Source organism: Leucoraja erinacea, chromosome 6 (genome assembly GCF_028641065.1).
Source record: "Leucoraja erinacea ecotype New England chromosome 6, Leri_hhj_1, whole genome shotgun sequence".
Taxonomy (NCBI): Eukaryota; Metazoa; Chordata; class Chondrichthyes; order Rajiformes; family Rajidae; genus Leucoraja; species Leucoraja erinaceus.
This window is the reverse complement of record NC_073382.1, coordinates 44,066,453-44,086,589: the sequence shown is the minus strand read 5'-3', so window position 1 is coordinate 44,086,589 and position 20,137 is coordinate 44,066,453. Positions and strand designations below refer to the sequence as shown.

At 43.1% G+C, this 20,137-nt stretch overlaps 1 protein-coding gene across 2 annotated transcripts in view; it reads right to left on the bottom strand.

The window, feature by feature from the left end:
* LOC129698026 (stAR-related lipid transfer protein 13-like) overlaps window positions 1-20,137 on the bottom strand; it is a 314,800-nt gene that overhangs the window by 166,357 nt on the left and 128,306 nt on the right. For both annotated transcript variants that reach the window (XM_055636844.1, XM_055636845.1), the window contains one exon: window positions 11,823-11,856. In XM_055636844.1, coding sequence (XP_055492819.1) covers window positions 11,823-11,856 — 34 coding nt within the window. The remainder of the gene's footprint in view (window positions 1-11,822; window positions 11,857-20,137) is intronic.

Below are 20,137 nucleotides of genomic sequence, written 5' to 3'. Positions count from 1 at the left end.
GCAAATGCTGATTTACACCAAAGATAAACACAAAATGCTGGAGTAACTCAATGGGTCAGGCAGCATCATTGGAGAATATGGATAGGTGATGTTTCGGGTAAGGAACAGTCCTGACCTGAAATACCACCTATTCATTTCATCCAGAGATGCTGTCTACCCGCTGAGTTACTCTAGCACTCTTTATCAATTTTATTGCTGTTGGCTGCAGGTCAGTTCCATTAAAACATTATTTAGGTGAAAGAGGTCTCTCAATTTCACAGTAGTTCCTCTGACTCATTCACTTTTCTGCCTAATCCCTTTTCATCCCTTTTTGTCCAGAAATCTACTGATACAACCCCAAACATAATGAATGATCAAGTTCTGATTGAGGTCCTTATAAACCTCAAATGCATGGCCAGAGTTCACAGGTCCTATGAAGATGAACATACTGTTTGCAGTTCTGGTCGCCCCATTACAGGAAGGATGTGGAGGCTTTGGAGAGAGTGCAGAGGAGGTTTACAAGAATGATGTTTGGATTAGAGAGAATTAGCTATAAGAAGAGGTTGGGCAAAGTTGAGTTGTTTTCCCTGGAGCATCGGAGGCTGAGAGAAGAACCGGTTATGAGAGGCACAACTTTTTTTCCTGGATGGAAATATCAAAGAATAGAGGGGATATCTTTAAGGTGAACAAGAGACTGTTTCTGTGCTGTAAAGCTCAATGATTCCATGACTCTATTTAACACAGCCAATCTCTCATTATGAGATGTGCCTTCATATCTTCTATTACAGGTCACATTTGGTCCACTGCCTCAAAAGGTTTAATCTCGGCTGAGGCATGAGGGGAGGTTCTTCTTCAAATGGTGCCCTGGGATGTCTAATGATCATGACAGGAAGACTTCAATTGCATCATCTTGTGAAATTTCCTTTTGCTAGCTGAATATTACATTTTTTTTTTAAACCAGAGCCACACAAGGACACAGGCATTGGAAATGGTGCTGTTCTGAAGAGAACTACCTGGGCAATTCCACAAGTGTGAGCAAGGGTCATGTATATCCTGGGAATGATCTGTGAAGGGAATCTGAGAGCTCGGAAGTCCTTCACATGAAGACAAAGCACAAATCATGCAGAGACTCTGATAACAGATTGACCGTGTGGTAATGACACAGGAACAAACAGCCAGTTCAAAGTAGACAAATATGAAAGACGAACCTGCTTAATTTATTTTACCTTGGTGAACTATGGTGGTCAACAATGCTCATTCATCATGGACCAGAGGTGACAACAGACAAAACAGGGAAAGTATATAAAAGTGTATAAAATCATGAGAGGAATAAATCGGGCGGGTGCACAGTTTTTCTTGCTCAGAGTAAGTGAATCAAGGACCAGAGACACAGGTTTAAGGTGAAGGGAAAAAGATTTATTAGGAATATGAGGGGTAACTTTTTCACACAAAGGGTGGTGGATGTATGGAACAAGCTGCCAGAGGAGGTAGTTGAGGCAGGGACTATCCCAACATTTAAGACACAGTTAGGTGGTACATGAACGGGACAGGTTTGGAGAGATATGGAAAAACGCGGGAAGGTGGGACAAGTGTAGCTGGGACATGTTGACTGGTGTGGGCAAGTTGGGCCAAAGAGCCTGCTTCCATGTTCAAATACTCCATGACTCTCATTCAGCAGTTCAGGCAGTATCTGTGGAGGGAATGTGGAGGGACAGATGACGTTTCGGGTCAGGATCCTTCTTCAGACTGTTCAAAATATTCTACAAAGAATCAGAACTAGAATTTCAACTGTAGAATAATTTGGTATTCAGTCAGGAAGGGAAAGTCGAGAGACCATGAACCTGTCTTCATTGGCAGGACGGCAGTGGAGAGAGTCAACAGCTTCAAATTCCTGGGCATAGCTCTGATATTCTGTCCTGGGCTCAGCATATTGATGCAATTAGGAAGAAAGCCCACCAACACATCTACTTCCTCTGAAGTTTGAAGAGATTCAGCATGTCGCTGATTATCAAACGTCTATATGTAAATGGTAGAAAGTTACATCACAGTCTGGTACAGCAACTCAAATGCCCAAGGACTACGGAGCCTGCAAAAAATAGTAGACACTACCTGCTCCATCACATGTCCTTACCTCCCCACCATCAAAAGTATCTACAGAAAGTGCTGCCTGCAGAAAGCAGCTAATATCATCAAAGACCCACACCACCTTGGCCACACTGTCATCTCGCTTCTACCATCAGGAAGATGGGGCAGGAGCCAGAGAACCATGACCTCCAGGTTCAAGAACAGCTTCTTCTATCGACCATGAGGCTCTTGAACCACTCTGCGGTAATGCCAGCCGTAACCCTACCTCAGCACCAAACTCCCATGGACTTTTTAGAGGTTGTATTTTGTACTCCAGTTTACACTGTTACTGAGTGTAACTCACAATTTATTGTATTATATTTATTTGTGGTGTTATTGCCTGAAAAGCTGCAGCAAGTTGGAATGTCATTGTTCTATTGCCGGTACATATCTCTATAATACTAAAACACTTTATCTTGTCTGTGGCTGTTGTGTGTGTGTGTGTGTGTGTGTGTGTGTGTGTGTGTGTGTGTGTGTGTGTGTGTGTGTGTGTGTGTGTGTGTGTGTGTGTGTGTGTGTGTGTGTGTGTGTGTGTGTGTGTGTGTGTGTGTGTGTGTGTGTGTGTGTGTGTGTGTGTGTGTGTGTGTGTGTGTGTGTGTGTGTGTGTGTGAATATCTGGTTCATTCCTATTTTCTTCCAAACGCTAGGCCACAGCCTTCCCATTTTCACACCCAACTCACATTTTTCCCGTTGAGGCGATAAACATCTTCCCGTCGCATTCCCACCTATATTTCCAAAGTTTTTATTCATTTAAAGTTTTAAAAACAGCCTGAAGCCCATGTTAGAAAAAGAAATTGAGTGACGTCACAATGCACTCGCAAGGCAGGACGGGACACTCCGGGAGGGAGGGGCACTCCAGCACTCGAGTTGAACGAGGAGTGGCAGCGCCCAACGCCCGGTGCCCGGCGGGGATGGTGGTGCTGGAGCTGGAGCGAGGCTGAGCCCAGGGCTTGGGATGGGGCTGTGACCGGGGTCGAGAAAGAAGCCACCGCTGGAACCAAGGACAAGCCTTGGTCAGGGGTCAGGGATGAGCCCGGAGATGAAGTCGGGGCCTGCACTGGAGCCCAGGCGGCAGCCGAGCTGACGGCTGGAGTCTACAGCCAGGACCGGCCCGAGTACAAGAACCAGGCCGAGTTGCAGGCCCTGGCGCTGCTCTATGACCTGAGTAGGTCCTGGGGCAGGGAATGGGAGTGAGGGGAGGAGGATGAGGGAAATGAGGAGGAAGGAGATGGGGTGGGGAGTGGAGTGGTAGAGGGAGATGGGGGGTTGGAGGAGGGAGATGGGGACGGGTGGAGGAGGGAGATGCCCCCTCACTATCTACCCTCACACCCGCCCTCTCTACCCCCCTCCCTCTCTACTCCCCTCCCTCTCCACCCCCTCGCTCTTCCTCCCTCGCTCTCTCCCTCTCTACCGTCCCTCCTCCCCACTCTACCCCGTCACTCTCCCTCTACCCCCTCCCTCCCTCTCTCTACCCCCCTCCCTCTTGCCCCTCTCCCTCTCTACCCCTCTCTCCCTCTACCCACCCTCTCTACCCTCTCCTGCCTCTCCCTCCCTACCTCCTCCCACTCCCTCTCCACCCTCCACCTTCTCTACCCCGCTCCCCCTCCCCCTGCCTCTCTGCCCCCCCTCTCTCTCTGTCCCCCCTCCCTCTCCCCCCCTCCCTCTCTGCTCCCCCTACCCCCGCCCTCTCCACCAATTAAACATTCGTACCTCTTGAAACTTATATTTTACACTAACTAGTTGTTAAACCCCATAGGAATTTGCAATTAAGTTCTGTATTTGTTTCAATAAAGAGACAGGTATATGATTCCTTCTCTGAAGTCCGTCTTATGATTTACGTTTTCTATTTATTGTCCTATATGCCGCATTAAAATGATTCCAGGAATAACTCCAATCATCTTCTTTTTCACGTGTCCTGTTTTTAACTCAGCAGACATAATCTACCGCTATATATTGCTAACAAAGAAGAGAGATTCCTGACTGTTGGCATTAGACCTGTTTAGCCACCATCATGGCTTATTATGGCTTGCCTGCTAATAATGTTAAATAAAATGTGCATCTCCTCCTGTGAAATATGTAACACTAGTAATCTTTAAAAAAACAATCAATATTAATTGAAATCTGAACTTGAACAGAGATTGATGCCACCTTTTTTAGCTTCTATTCATCGACTTAATTTATCTTTTTTTTTAAGGATCTTAAAGCATCTCGGGTTTTTTTCATTTTGAAACAAGACATCCTGTATTGCAGTAGTCCAGAATCAATGACGATCACAGCAGTCACTCTCTGGATACATTAACGGATCAGCAAGGACATCCAAGGACTACACACTACTGCAATGCAGCACTACTTAGCAGCCGCTTGCTGCCTCATCAACTTAACCCAGCACATCAGAGACCCCACACCGTCTCAGATTAGCATTCAGTTCTTGTCAGCATAGTCATCGCCAGCCATCGTACAAACAAAGGTAAAACAATGAACAAACCAATCGCTTGAATACAGTTGCAGTAAGCTTATCTATTTTGCTAATAATTTGTGGGGTAAGCTGTCAGGATTTAAAAAATGCCCCTGCAAAGGTTAACAAGATGTAGTTATCGGGTACACGACATTAAATCTGTTCCTGAAGGTTGATACTGTTTGAGAGGAATGAAGCAATTCATATTTTTACATTATGTCATACACTCCCAATCACACCCTGCATTTCAGAGATCCCATTGTACACAGTCCGCTCTAATGTGATTCTGCATTCAAGAACTTCTCCCTTCTATGTAATTGACCCTGCCGTAATATTTTGAACAAATTTGTGATGTAAATTTTACTGCGTGTTTTAGGAAATATTGTACTCTTTAACAATCAATAAAATCCCAGACATTCTGTCCAATGCTATTCTGACCTTGCCAATCATACCACATTAGGGGATAGTTACAACATGGTAATTGTGAACTTACACTGATCACGGCTGATCTCTGTTCAGAGAGCGACTTTGAACTGCAGAAGTCTAGTGTAATATTCAGTAAGATATTTAATCAGCTAGCTTTACCATATGAGCATAAGGATTGTACAGTGCATTCAGAAAGTATTCAGACCCCTTCACTTTTTCCACGTTTTGTTACGTTACAGCCATAATTTTTTTTTTATATCATCAATCTACACACAGGAACAGTAGGCCCCCTCGGTCATGACTGACCATGGGTGATGCATCCTGGAACCCGATGGTCACTCTGACAGAGCTCCAGAGTTCCTCTGTGGAGATGGGAGAACCTTCCAGAAGGACAACTATATGTGCAGCACTCCACCAATCAGGCCTTTATAGTAGAGTGTCCAGATGGAAGCCACTCCTCAGTAAAAGGCACATGACAGCCTGCTTGGAGTTTGCCAAAAGGCACCTAAACAATATTCTCTGGTCTGATGAAACCAAGATTGAACTCTTTGGCCTGAATGGCAAGCATCACATCTGGAGGAACCCAAGCACTGCTCATCACCTGGCTAATACCATATCTACGGCGAAGAATGGTGGTGGCAGCATCATGCTGTGGGGATGTTTTTCTGCGGCAGGAACTGGGAGACTAATCAGGATCGATGGAAAGATGAACAGAGCAAAGTACAGAGAGATCCTTGATGAAAACCTGCTCCAGAGTGTTCTGGACCTCAGACTGGGGTAGAGGTTCACCTTCCAACAGGACAATGACCCTAAGCACACAGCCAAGACAACCCAGGAGTGACTTCGTGACAAGTCTGTGAATGTCCTTGAGTGACCCAGCCAAAGCCCGGACTTGGACCTGATCGAACATCTCTGGAGGGACCTGAAAATAGCTGTGAATCAACGCTCCCCATCCAACCTGACAGAGCTTGAGAGGATCTGCAGAGAAGAATGGGAGAAATTACCCAAATACAGGTGTGCCAGGCTTGTAGCATCATACGCAAGAAGACTTGAGGCTGTAATCGCTGCCAAAGGTGCCTCAACAAAGTACTGAGTAAAGGGTCTGAATACGTGATATTTCAGTTATTTCTTTTTAATTACTTTGCAAAGATTTATGAACACCTGTTTTCACTTTTTAATGATGTGGTATTATGTGTACATTGATGATTTAAAAAAAATGAATGTAATCCATTTTAGAATAAGGTTGTAACATAACAAAATGTGGAAAAAGTGAAGGAGTCTGAATACTTTCTGAATGCACTCTAAATACAAACACTTCTTGCACTGGTCATTATCTTCTTATGGCACTTAGAGTCACAAATCATGGAAACAGTCCCTTCATTCCAACTCGTCCACGCTGACCAAGATGGCCCATCTAAGCTATTTCTATTTGCCCGCATTTGACCCATATCCCTCCAAACCTTTCTTATCCACATACCTATTCAATGTCTTTTCAATGTTATTATTGTGCTTGCCTCAACTATTTCCTCTGGCAGTTTGTTCCCTTTGCACTCTGTTTCCTCTTTGAAAAAGTTCCTATTAAATCTTCACCCTCTCACCTTATACTTATACCCTTTAGTTCTTGATTCCCTAACCTGGCGGAAACATAATCTCTACATTCACCCTGTCTATTCCCCTCATGATGTTATACACCTCTAAAAGATCACACCACCCTCCTGCACTTCTCGGAATAAAGTCCTAGCCTGTCCAATCTCTCCCTATAACTCCCTATAACTCAGGGCCTCAAGTCCTGGCAATATCCTCTGCACTTTTACCAGCTTAATGGCATCTTTCCTATAGCAGGTTGTCCAAAACTGAGCATAATACTCCAAGATCAAGAGTGGAATAGATAGGGTGAATGCACAGTCTTTTACATAGTGTAGGGGAATCAAGAAGAGAAAGATTTAATAGGAGCCTGAGGGGCAACTTTTCCACACAGTAGGTAGTGGGTATATGGAACAAGAGGAGGTCGTTCAGGCATGTACTATAAGAACATTTAAATGACACATGGACAGGAGAAGGATGGATAGGAGAGGGATGGATGACACATGGATAGGAGAGGGAATCTGGCCAAACATAGGCAAATGGGACTAGCTTAGATGGGGCATGCTGGTCGCGATAGACGAGTTGGGCTGAAGGGTCTGTCACAGTTTAAGGATAAGGGGGAAATCTTTTAGGACCGAGATGAGAAAAACATTTTTCACACAGAGAGTGGTGAATCTCTGGAATTCTCTGCCACAGAAGATAGTTGAGGCCATTTCATTGGCTATATTTAAGAGGGAGATAGATGTGGCCCTTGTGGCTAAAGGGATCAGAGGGTATGGAGAGAAGGCAGGTACAGGATACTGAGTTGGATGATCAGCCATGATCATATTGAATGGCGGTGCAGGCTCGAGGGGCCGAATGGCCTACTCCTGCACCCATTTTCTATGTTTCTATCTATGTTTCTATGTTACAGTGCTGTATGACTATAACTATACTAGAAATCAAACAGGAGAGGTAGTAAACCACTAAGTGCTACAGTCACCAATCTGCCTTCCATCAGCAATCATGTATCAATGTTTTCACACAATTTAATAATTAGTTCACTGCAAGTTCACGAGCAAGTAACCTGAACTGTTTGGGAATGTTTGCACGGGGGACAATTAGAATAAGTGGGAAGTTAGGCATTGAGGTGTTGACGTTTATCCCTATGTTTGCCACGCTCAATGGGATAAGCAACAATACCCAGTGGTGATTTGCTTCACTCATCACTTGCCACGTTAGGTTCAAATTGCAGATAAAGCCAGGGTGAGGAGCTGGTCCTGAAACCAGCAGGAGATCGCTGTGCTTAATAACCGTGTTGGCCCATGGAAAATTGGAGCCGAATTGTAACTTGACACTGCGACTCTGTAAACTGGACAGTTACTTGGTTACAAATCAATTATCAGGAACCGTAAATAACCTTGAAAAAAAAGACCAACTGCTGGAGTAAACACAGCCGGTCAGGCAGTATCTCTGGAGAGCATGGATGGGTGACGTTTCGGGTCTGGTCGATTTTACTTTTGGACTTTAGAGCTACAGCGTGGAAACAGACCCTTTGGCTTACCGAGTCCATGCCAACCAGCGATCACCTCGTACACTGGAAATATCCTACATACTAGGGACAATTTACAGAAGCAGGTTAACCTACAAACATACTTTGAAGTGCGGGAGGAAACCAGAGCAGCTGGAGAAAAGCCATGTGCTCATAGGGAGAATGCACAATCTCCGTACAGACAGCATAAGTAAACAAGATCAAAACGAGTCTCCGGTGCTGTGAGGTTACAACTCTACAATGGTGCCACTGTGCTGCCCCATTCTGAATCAATTTTTAATATGCCTTCCTCTCATTTGAATGCAATAATTCAATAGGAAGAAAGGACAGAGTAGTGACTACTAGAAAAGTAAATTTCTGGAATGATGTTGCAAATAATTTAATTTGATCAAAATTCTTGTGCATTCTGAAATTCTTTTAAACAAAAAGCCCAGTTGTGTAAAGAGGACGTCACAGTAAATCTTCAACATACTTGGAATATGCAACCTGCTATTTGCCTGTTGGAAGGTTACAAAGAAGAAAAAAATTGTGAAAAGTAAAAGGGACTTTCTCCCTCACAAATGTCATATAATTTGATCATCCAGCATTATATTTGTGTATGCCATGTATTCAAGCTTCAAATAAAATTTGAATGTCATAAAAAATTGGAAACCATAAGAATTCAATGTATTCTATTATTTTCATTCCTCTGCGTATCTGATCTGCAGACACACAGAGGAATAGTGGCGCAGAGGGTAGAGCTGCTGATCCTGAGACCCTGATTCGATCCTGACCTTGGGTGCTATCTGTGTGGAGTTTGCACGTTCTCCCTGTGGCCACGTGGGTTCCTCCCGGTGCTCCTATTTCCTCCCACATGCCAAAGACGTGCAGGTTTGTAGGTTAATTGGCCCCTGTAAAATTGGCCTCTGTATAATTTACAGTCCATTGTGTGCAGGGAGTGTGTGAGAAAGTGAACTAGAATGAACAGGTGATCAATGATCGGCCTGGACTCTGTGGGCCAAAGGGCCTGTTTCCATGCTTTATCTCCAAAATCGAAACTAAACCTGATGCGGCAGGATTTACCACTGAACCACTCAATAAAATTTACGCTGGTTGTGTTGTCGGACTTCTTATAGTGGAAATATGGCGCCCCGGCTCCGATGTGGAAATTAGAGCCACAATGATCAAAGGGAAATTATTGTTATTGTTGAAACTGTGTCGTTAACAGATAATCTACACTGGTCACCAGTGGGCTGCTTCCTTACAAAGCTGTGGATTTTTCTCTGGAACTTCTGAGGTTGATGGGAGTCTTGATAGAAGTATATAAATTCTCCTTGGATTTTTCTCTGGAACGTCGGACGTTGAGAGGAGACTTGATAGAAGTATATTAGCAGCACCTTCGCCCTGTCCTCGCGGCCTACCAGCGGGTCCTGGAGCGATGTTTCCTGAGGGGACCTGGCCAGAACCTCGGCTTTGGCGGCGGCACAGCGCTGGAGCACTATCGCGGAACGGGTGATGCCTTGCCTGAGTCGCCGCGCTGGAACTCCAGTATGCTGGGACCGCCGATAAAAACATCGTGGAGCCGCGGTTCTGTGGAGCGGCCAGCTGCGGCGCTGAACTTTGCATCCCGGAGCCTGGGATCTCTCGCCGAGATCGCCAGTGTGTGATCTGTGTGAAGCTCCGTCCAGCGCGGTCTGTTGGCTTGGAAGCCGCGGTCTCCGGTAAGAAGGCGGTCGTTCCTGGCACTCCAAACCGCTGATGGTTCTCCCGACGCAGGAGTACCATCACCCGGCGAGAACGGCCGGGAACATCGGGCCCCGTAACGGCGACTGTGGAGGCCTCAATAGGCCCGACTCTGGGTGGACAAGAGGATGGAGACTGGACTTTGTGCCTTCCCCCACAGTGGGAACCATTGTGGGGGATGTTTTTATGTTTTAATGCTAAACATCTTGAATGCTCTGTTGTATTTTTATTAGTGTGCTGCAAGGACATCTGAATTTCCTCTGAATAAGGGGATTAATAAAGTAAGATCTATCTATCTATCTGTCTATCTGTCTGTCTGTCTGTCTGTCTGTCTGTCTGTCTATCTATCTATCTATCTATCTATCTATCTATCTATCTATCTATCTATCTATCTATCTATCTATCTATCTATCTATCTATCTATCTATCTATCTATCTCTATATCTCTATATCTATCTATCTATCTATTAAATTATTATGAGAGGTGTAAATCAGGTAGACAGTCAGAACCTTTTTCCCAGTGAGGAATGTCCAACAATAGAGAGCATAGCTAAAAGCAAGAGGGGGAAAGTTTAATGGAGGCAATTTTTTTAACGCAGAGAGCGGTGGGGGCCTGGAACCCACTGCCAGAGGTGGTGGAGGTAGATATGATAGTGGTGTTTAAGAGGCATTTAGATAGGTGCATGGAAGCGCGTGGAAAAGAAGGATATGGACCATGTACAGGCAGATGCAATCAGTTTAACTTGGCTTAATTTTCGGCACAAACATTGTGGGCTGAACGGCCTGTTACTGTGCTCCACTGTTCTATGCTATATGAAATCACAGCAGCAAATGTCTTCACCTCTGGCAGTTTGCTCTTGGAGCTTGGGAAGAAATTTACCTGCCATTGCGTTGTCATTGCCAATGGCGGCAGTGCCCTTGTTAAGTTTCAGTCCTACCTCAGAGGGCAGTGATAAAAGATAATGGGGGTGCAAACTAATGCAAAGCAGCTGAGGCTCCTGAGTAATCGGCAATGCCGCTGTATATGAAAGGCAGGTAAACCGCTAGATGCACTTTGTTCCCTTTCTATTAATTAATGCACTATGTGAACTCATAAGGTAGACATCAAACACAGAATCTGAATCAGAGGTTCCCTGAAATGTGTTCAGCATATGTGGTTTCAGGATGTAAATACTGGTGGAGTGCATGACAATTTATAGCTAATTTTCAACCTCCAAAGTGCACATTAAAAATATCCAGTCAAAATTGTACATTCTAAATACTGTCCCAAAGCTGTCAAGCCAGAAAGTATTATAGACTTTGCTTTGGATTATTTAAAATACAGAAATACAGTCTATAAACTGCAGCATTCAGTTTGCGAATTAGGATCACGCCAATATTTTATAAACCACAGATCATACGGTCACACGATATAAGAGCAGAATTAGGCTATTTGGACCATCAAATCTGCTCCGCCATTCATTCATCGCTGATCTATTTATTTCTCTCAACCCCATTCTCCTGCCTTCTCCACATAGTCATTGGTGTTTTTATTAATCAAGAACCTATCAATCTTCACTTTAAAAATACCCAATGAGTTGGCCTCCAGCGTCGTCTGTGGCAATTAATTCCAACTTTAGATTCTTCGGTTTAAGTCATATCCATTTTTTAAATATACAGAAATTCAATGTGTTGCAATATAATAATTAAAATCTCAATAATTTGCATCAAAATGGTGTAAATTGTATGATTTCAGTGTGCATGAAACAACGAGAATTTTCGATAGTATTCTTATACCCAGTATTCTCAAACACCTCATAATCTGACAAAAAAGGACATTTCTTTTGAAATCTTTACTGCTGTGGAAAGTTAATGCAACTACACCTGACAACACCATCCAGCATAAACCTGCAGAAACCTGTAATGGTTACACTTTTATGATCACATGCAAAACCCATTTAGATGTTATTATATTTAAGGGAATGTGCATAAACTGTGAGACTCTAAAGACATGGAACTCACCGGCTGTCTCCTGGCTCAGCTTCAGTGGCAGTGCCTAAAAGAGCAAACAAAAACACAACTTTCAATTTAATCCCAACTATCTTCCAGATGAGCTTGAAAGCTAACACGTTGAAGGCAATTGTCAGTTCCACAGAAGCCTTGGTAAACATTGAAGCCATGAGACAAACACCAGGTGAAAAAAACAGTTGTAAATGTTTCACTAATCCAGCCCAAGGTGATTGAGACAGGCAGTTAAACGCTACCTGTCCCATTCTCAAATAATTAAATTTCAATGCTTGAAAATATCAATCACAGAGAGTACATGAGAAATGAAAATGTCTCCTTAAAGGTATTAAATAGCATTTCCTCTATCAAGCTCTTTAATGGCTCACTCTTAATTTGAATCGGTCTAGTAACCCATCATCAGACTGATTGATACCAGATTTGCTTTGCTAGAGTCATAAAGCTGTGTAGCATAGAAGGCCTTTCAGCCCACTGCAGAGAACTGTGCAGACCATCAGGCAAACCAACCTCCCTTCAATCGACTCCATCTACATTTCGTGCTGCGTAATCAACGACCAGTCTCACACTGGTCACTCCCTCTTGTCCCCTCTCCCATCAGGCAAGAGGTGAAAAACGTGCACCTCCAGATTCAGGGACAGTTTCTTTCCAGCTGTTATCAGGCGAATGAACCATCCTATCACAAATTAGAGAGTGGCCTGACCTTCCATCTGCCTCTTTGGAGACACTCAGACTATCTTTAATCGGACTTTACTGGACTTTATCTTGCACTAAACGATGGTCCTTTTATCCTGCATCTGAACACTGTGGATGGCTTGATTGTAATCATGTATAGTCTTTTTGCTGACTGGGTAGCTTCTCACTATACCTCGGTACATGTGACAGTAATAAACTAAACTCTAAACTTTGTCCGTGCCAACCAGCACTGCACACAATACCCCAAATGTAGTGTCACCAACGATTTGTATGGGTACATCATAATGTCCTAACTTTTGTACTCAAAATCAACTCACTCAAGACGGAATAAGTAGTTTAATTTGTGAATTTTAGTCTGGCCGCCATTTTCTGTTCTGGAGCAGTTTACAGAGAAGAATGCTTGAGTTGGTTTGCAATCAAATGTTGATGTCTTTCTAATCCTTTCAGTACCTTTTCTAATATGGGTCAACAACCAAGGTATGAAACTTTATTTACTCTTTACGTGTCCAGTTCTGCTTACCCTGTCATCAAGTTGGAAAAGATGTAGAAGAGATTCACCAGGATGTTACCTTACCTTGCGGGCTTATGTTATAGGGAGAGGTTGGATAGGCTGGGCCTTTTTTCTTTGTAGTGTAGGAGGTTGAGAAGAGTTTTATTGTTGTGTGAAAGATCATGAGAGGCATTGATTAAGAGAAAACTCGGTCTTTTTCACTCAGTTGGTGGCGGGTATTTGGAACGAGCTGCCAGAGGAGGTAGTTGAGACAGGTAATATATTTATAAGACACTTGGACAGGTACATGGTTATGAAAGGTTTAGAGGGATATGGGCAAATGGGACTAACTTAGATAGGGCATGGATGAGTTGGGCAGAAGTGCCTGTTTCCATGCTTAATGGCTCAATTACTCTGACTCCACATCTGTGGAGGGAATGGACAGATGACCTTCCTACAGCTTGGAAACAAGGAACTGCAGATGCCAGTTTACACAAAAGGATACTAAGTGCTGGAGTAACTCAGCAGGAAAGGCAGCATCGCTGGAGAATATGGATTGGGTGACATTTCGGGTCAGTACACTTCTTCAGACTCAACACAGCACTTTGTATTTTCATTCATAAATAGAAATTATGCAAGCATGAACTAATCTGTAGTTAAAACTATATTTTTTCTCTTATCCCATTGCATCATCTTTCTTTTGCCAAAAGCCTTCCATAGAGTGCTGAATTTAATATTTCCTACTTGGATTATACTCAGATCACAGTCAGAGTGTAGGATTCTTCACCACAAGGAATTCACACAGGAAAAAGGAGTCACCGAAGTTTCAGAGTTCAAAGCCCAGTTCTGTCAGTCTGTGTTTAATATGTTTAGTCTGTACAGATCTGCATGCTTTTGTTGAGACCACAGTTTCTTGGTTTTCATTTACACTAATGATATTATTCAAAAACAGATTGGTTCCCGCTTGGGAAAAGAGGTCCACTGCAGAATGTATTTTATCGCTATTGCATCAGATTTACCGGAAACACATACAGAATAAATCTTCAATAAGCAAAACACAAAGTGCTGTGCCGAGTCTCAAGAAGGGACATCACCTATCCATATTCTCCAGAAATGCTGCCTTTTCTGCTGAGTTACTCCAGCACTTTGTATCCTTTTGTGTAAAATGGCATCTGCAGTTCCTTGTTTCCATGCTATAGGAAGGTCGCTTGTCCATTGTCTCCACAGATGCTGCCTGAATCGCTGAGTTCCTCTAGCACTTTGTGTTTTGCTCAAGATTCCAGCTCTTGTCTCCATTTTAAACTTCCAATAAATTCATGATGTTTGCAAATCTAGGATTGTACATGTTGGTTTTAGAGTAAAAAATAAACACTATTTTTGTAAATAGTAAAGTTAATACAAACTCAGCACAGTTATAAAATACAGGAAATAATAGAAAATCTCAGCCAGTCAGGTAGCATAAATGAAGAGAGAAGCAGAATGAATGTGCAGGAAGGAACTGCAGATGTTGGTTTACAGTCTCTACCCGAAACATCGCCCATTCTTTTTATCCAGAGATGCGGCTTGTCCCGTTGAGTTAAGGGCCTGTCCCACGATACGCGTTTACCCAAGGGCTCAAAAAATCAAACTCGTGGTAAGTACGTAGAATGTATGTAGCGGCTACGTGTGAGCTTATGGATGTCTCGTAGCGGCTCGTAATGCTAACGGCAAGTACTCGGGAAACGCAGTAACTCGTGTAGTTTTTTCAACACTGTGAAAAATGTCCAAGAGTAAAAAAATACTTGTGATGAAGTACCACAAGTTTGATTTTTTTTTTTAAACTCGGGAGAGCTCTTGGGTAAACTCGCATCGTGGAACAGAGGCTTTACTCCAGCATTTTGTGTCTATCGTTAGCATAATTAATGTTTCAGGCCAATAACATGACAGGGATACATCTGTTTTAAAAGTCCTGGAATTAAAACAATCGATCCTGAGCCAAGAAATTATTTAGTTTAGTTTAGAGATACAGAATTGAAACAGGCCCTTTGGCCCACTGAGTCCAAGCCAACCATCGATCACCCATTCACACTAGCTCGACATACTGGGGGCAATTTACAGAGGCCAATTAACCTACAAACTACGGACTTAGTTTTTGCACTTTTATGGTTACCTGGTATTATCATTTATTGGATTAGTGATTACTTTCTATTTGAGCGAGTATTACTGTGTTAAGGGACCAGTTAAGCTGCAACAAGTAAGAATTTAATTGCCTTTGCTGGTACAAATGACAATTAAATTCTTCCAACCCTAAAAAAGTTAAAGGTAAACCACGTTTTTTCTTGTGCAACGAAGATTGGAGGGGGAGGAGTGAAAGAAAGGAAAGATCTATAATGAAACTGTGGGCAAAACGGGATAATATAGCTGGGTGAAAGACACGAGGAAAATGGCAGGGTATCTGGAGAAGCCAAGTAATTACAATGTTACTGGCAGAAAAGAGGACAGAAAAGAAGGGAAACAAAAACAAAAGAGTGAGATGCAAATGTTGGGAATGCTGATTATTTTGACATTTTTTAACCCAGTTCAAGAAAGTCTACAAGGCGATAACATGTGTGGTGGGAAGATAAGATGAACTTGCAATGCACCGGTACAATGTGGAAAAGTAAAGTGGAGCGGTCCAAATGGGAACCACGATTTAGAAAGTGGATTTAATTAATGGAATGAGCCGCTAGAGGTGGTGGTTGAGGCAGACGATCATGGCATTTAAGAGATTTTTGGATAGGCACATGGATATGCAGGGAATGGGGGTATATGGATTTTGTGCAGGCAGACAAGAGTTGATCTTGGCATCATGTTCAGCACAGACATTGTAGGCCGAAGAGACTGTCCTTGTGCTGCATTGTTGTAGGTTCTATGTAACAGTGACAGTCATTGTTACCGTGTGTAAGCAGGGCTAACTCCATTGAAGCAAATCCCTCCCTCAGAAAGTTCGGTTGCAATGCATGATCTTCATATAAAAGTATTTGCCATCATCCCTTCCTTTGTTTATTATGCACAGCAAATAAAATCAAACAAATCCAAGGATTATTTATATTTAAAGTGAGTTCCCTATGAAAATATTCCTCACCCTCCACCCTTGGAAAGATTCCTAGTACTTTTTAATAAAGCACTAGACATTTAAAGGGGCCCACATGAGTGGCAATGGTGCAATGTGAAAGGGAACGGTTATTTGATGTAAACAAACTCAGAGGCAGATGGACAGGAAAGGTTTGGAAAGGTTTAGTGGGATATGGATCAAATGGGACTCGCTTAGATGGGACATCTTGGTCGGAATGACTGATTTGGGCTGAGTTTCCATGCTGTATGACTCCATGAGAAATTAAAAAATCAATGATATTATTCTGGTTTTTGTTGAGATTTATAAAATAGTCACTATTTTGAAGTATTAAAGAATAATATGTGATCTCTTCAGTTATAGTCATAGGTTCGCACAGCACGGAAACAAGACTCTTCGCCCAACCTGACCAGGCCAACCGAGATGCCACATCTTCACTGGTCCCACTGTCCGCGTTTGGCCTATAAACCTACCCTATTCATGTACCTGTCCAAATGCCATTGAAATGTTGCTATAGTACCTGCCCCAATTACCTCCTCTGGCTGCTCATTCCATATACCCACCTTCCTCACTGTGAAAAATTGTCCCTCAGGTTCTTATTATATGTTCCCCCTCTCACCTTAAACTGTTATACATGTGTTATGTACAGACTAGTTATTATCATTGCCTAAGGTCTTTATACATGTAGTACCATGTTGTAATATGGGGCAGCATTTTATCCCTGGGAATTGCTCTGGTGGTTGTTTTCAAACACCCACTCGGTGTGTTTCCCCACATACGTCTGGAATGAACATTCCAATGGCAGATTGCTGATCCTCAGTCTCTCTTTGGCTTCACCACACCTCCTGAAAGAGACTGGGAAAAACAAACTGCCTTTTACCCACACATACCGCTTCACCTCACTTAGGATGGATTCCAACAACAACAACATTATTGTGAAGGAAAGCACAATCAGCATTAAAAAAAACGTTTTTTCCTTTAGATTCTTTGACCTAATTGGCTCAAAAACATATACTTTAAATCATGCTGAGAAAAATGTTGCAGCAGCTGAATATATTAACATGTTTCCAGCCAGCCTGCCTTGCCGATACAGAATAAATTGCTTTCATCAATGGCTGAACATGTTATTTTATGCTGACATATATTCAGCAGTGCAAGTTGCAATTGGTTTTAAAAGCAGACATTTGAGGTTTATTGGCCACACTATGGTGGAATTCATTTATATTTCCACAGCACTTTGTGCTGGAGGAATGCAGGCCTCAGTTCCTGAATGCTTTCACAAATGTGCTGTAATCCATTTGCCTGATTGCACATCCACATGCTTCTGAATATACTGCTCCTACCCTAGGCTCTTATAAAATAGTATTAAGATAGATGGCACTACCAGTGAGAAGCTTTACAGAGCATAGAACATACAGCACATGAGCAGGCCCTTCAGCCCATAATATCTGTGCTGAACATGATATCTAGTTAAACTAATCTGCTCTGCCTGCAGGCAATCCATATTCCAACATTCCCTGCATATCAATCTAAAAGCTTAAACGCCACTATTGTATCTGCCTCAACCCCAAACTACAACCCCAAGCAGTGTGTTCCAGGCACTCATTACCCTCTGTATAACAAAACTTAACTTAACAACCCGCACATCTATATAACTAAAAATTTCATCTTGACCACTTCCTGTCTGCGCGGAGTATTGATTTTAGAAAAAAACGCTACCATATATCGCTATGATTTTTGGCCATCGTACTCACAGTCCTCCTCTGCTGAGGCAGCCCTGAGGACTTTTCCGATCGTTGAAAAATAAAAAAGTTCTGAATGTTTAAAAAATCTTGAGATCAGCTGATTAGTCCTCTCGCCTGTCAATCACCACGATGAAGGTAATCCCCCTTCCTGGGTGGGGGGGGGGGGGGCAGGACTATAAAACCCCGGACGCCTGGACGTGAGTCAGTCACTCTGGAAGATCGCGAATGAGAGGCCACAACGGATTCTAAACTGTGAATCAACTGAACCATGAGTCTGCAATGTACTTGCAATAAATGATTTGTTAGCCCTTAATGACAATGCAATGAGTTGTTTGGCAATTCGGTGGCCTGCACTCTGCTTGAAATGCTATGAAATTGAATTTGGTGGCCTGCACTCTGCTTGAAATGCTATGAAATAGAATTTGGTGGCCTGCACTCTGGTTGAAATGCTATGAAATTGGATTTGGTGGCCTGCACTCTGGTTGAAATGCTATGAAATTGAATTTGGTGGCCTGCACTCTGCTTGAAATGCTATGAAATTGAATTTGGTGGCCTGCACTCTGCTTGAAATGCTATGAAATTGAATTTGGTGGCCTGCACTCTGCTTGAAATGGAATTTCAAGGAATAACTGTGAGTGAACTGCTAGCCCACCAGCCCTGAGTGACCTGACTGACTGTGACTGCCAATCCCCCCACCCCCCCCCCCCCTGGACACACTTATTATACATTTTTTTTTTAATTCAAATCGTTTGCTATGTCGCTCTTCAAGGGAGATGCTAAATGCATTTCGTTGTCTCTGTACTGTACACTGACAATGACAATTAAAATTGAATCTGAATCTGAATCTGAATCTGAGCTGCCAGCCAACCAGCCCTGAGTGACTGAGCTGCCAGCCAACCAGTGACTGAGCTGCCAACCCACCACGCCTGAGTGACTGAGCTGCCAGCCCACCAGGCCTGAGTGACTGAGCTGCCAGCCCAAGAATCCATTCGGGCCACAATGTCCATACTAGACCTCTGGAAACCAGTTCCTTTGGATACGGGGCAAACGTGGGCATATAGGGCTGGTGCAAATGGGGCATTTTGGTCGGCATGGGCAAGTTGGGCCGAAGGACCTGTTTCTGTGCTGTATGACTCTAGGCTTCAGAATACGTAATGTAAAGACCAAACATTGAACACTTCCATGGTAATGATAGGAATGATACTATTATTTGTACATTCAATAAATGAATATTAATATATAGTGAATGGCAGGGCCCTGGAGTATGTTGTAAAGCAGAGGGATATAGGAGCTCAAGCACATAGTTCCATGAAAGTTGCATCACAGGTAGATCGGGTGGTCAAGAAGGCTATTGGTATAATGGCATTAATTAGTCAGGGTATTATTGAATTGAATTTGGGATGTTATGTAACAGTTGTACAAGATGTTGGTAAGGCCGCATTTGGAGTATTGTGTTCAGTTTTGATCACCCTGCTATAGGATAGAATTTATTACGCTGGAAAGAATACAGACAATATTTACTAGGACATTGCCAAGTCTTGAGGGTCTAAGCTACAGGGAGAGGTTGAGCAGGCTAGGACTTTATTCCTTGGAGTGCAGGAGGCTGAGGATGGTCTTATGCAGGTGTATAACATTATGAGGGAAATAGACAGGGTGAATGCATAGTCTTTTACCCGGCGTAGGGGAATCAAGAAATAGGGGACATAAGTTTAAGGCGGAAAATGTTTAACGGGAACCTGAGGGGCAACTTTTTCACACAAAGGGTAGTGGTTACATAGAACAACTTGCAAAAGGAGGTAATTAAACAGGTACTATAACAACATTTAAAGGACATTTGGACAGGTGCATCGATAGGAAAGATTTAGAGATATACTAGACCAAGTGCTCCCCCAACGCACCCGTTCCCTACCCGTATACCCCACGGGAGGCGAGGTCTTCCAACTCAAGCCGTTCCCAAATGTAAGATTCCAGCACTCCCCTTGCCTCCCTTTAAAAAAAAAAATCCATTGCATTGCCCTGTGTGTTGCAATAGCAATTCGCCCTCCCCCTGCTAGTCTATCCATTGTGACATCATCAGTTGAAGCTGCCATTGTGACGTCATCAGTTGAAGCTGGTCGGTTAGAAATTGAAGGCATTTTGATTTTTTTAAACTTTAATCAGTAAGGTCGAGAAAGAAAGCATAAAATGATCAGTGAAATTGATCTCTGCCAAGAGGAGAAAAATGTGAATGAGAATATGTAAAAATTCTTGTGAAAGTTTGCATTTTTAAAGTTTTAGTCGCGAATGACGTGTC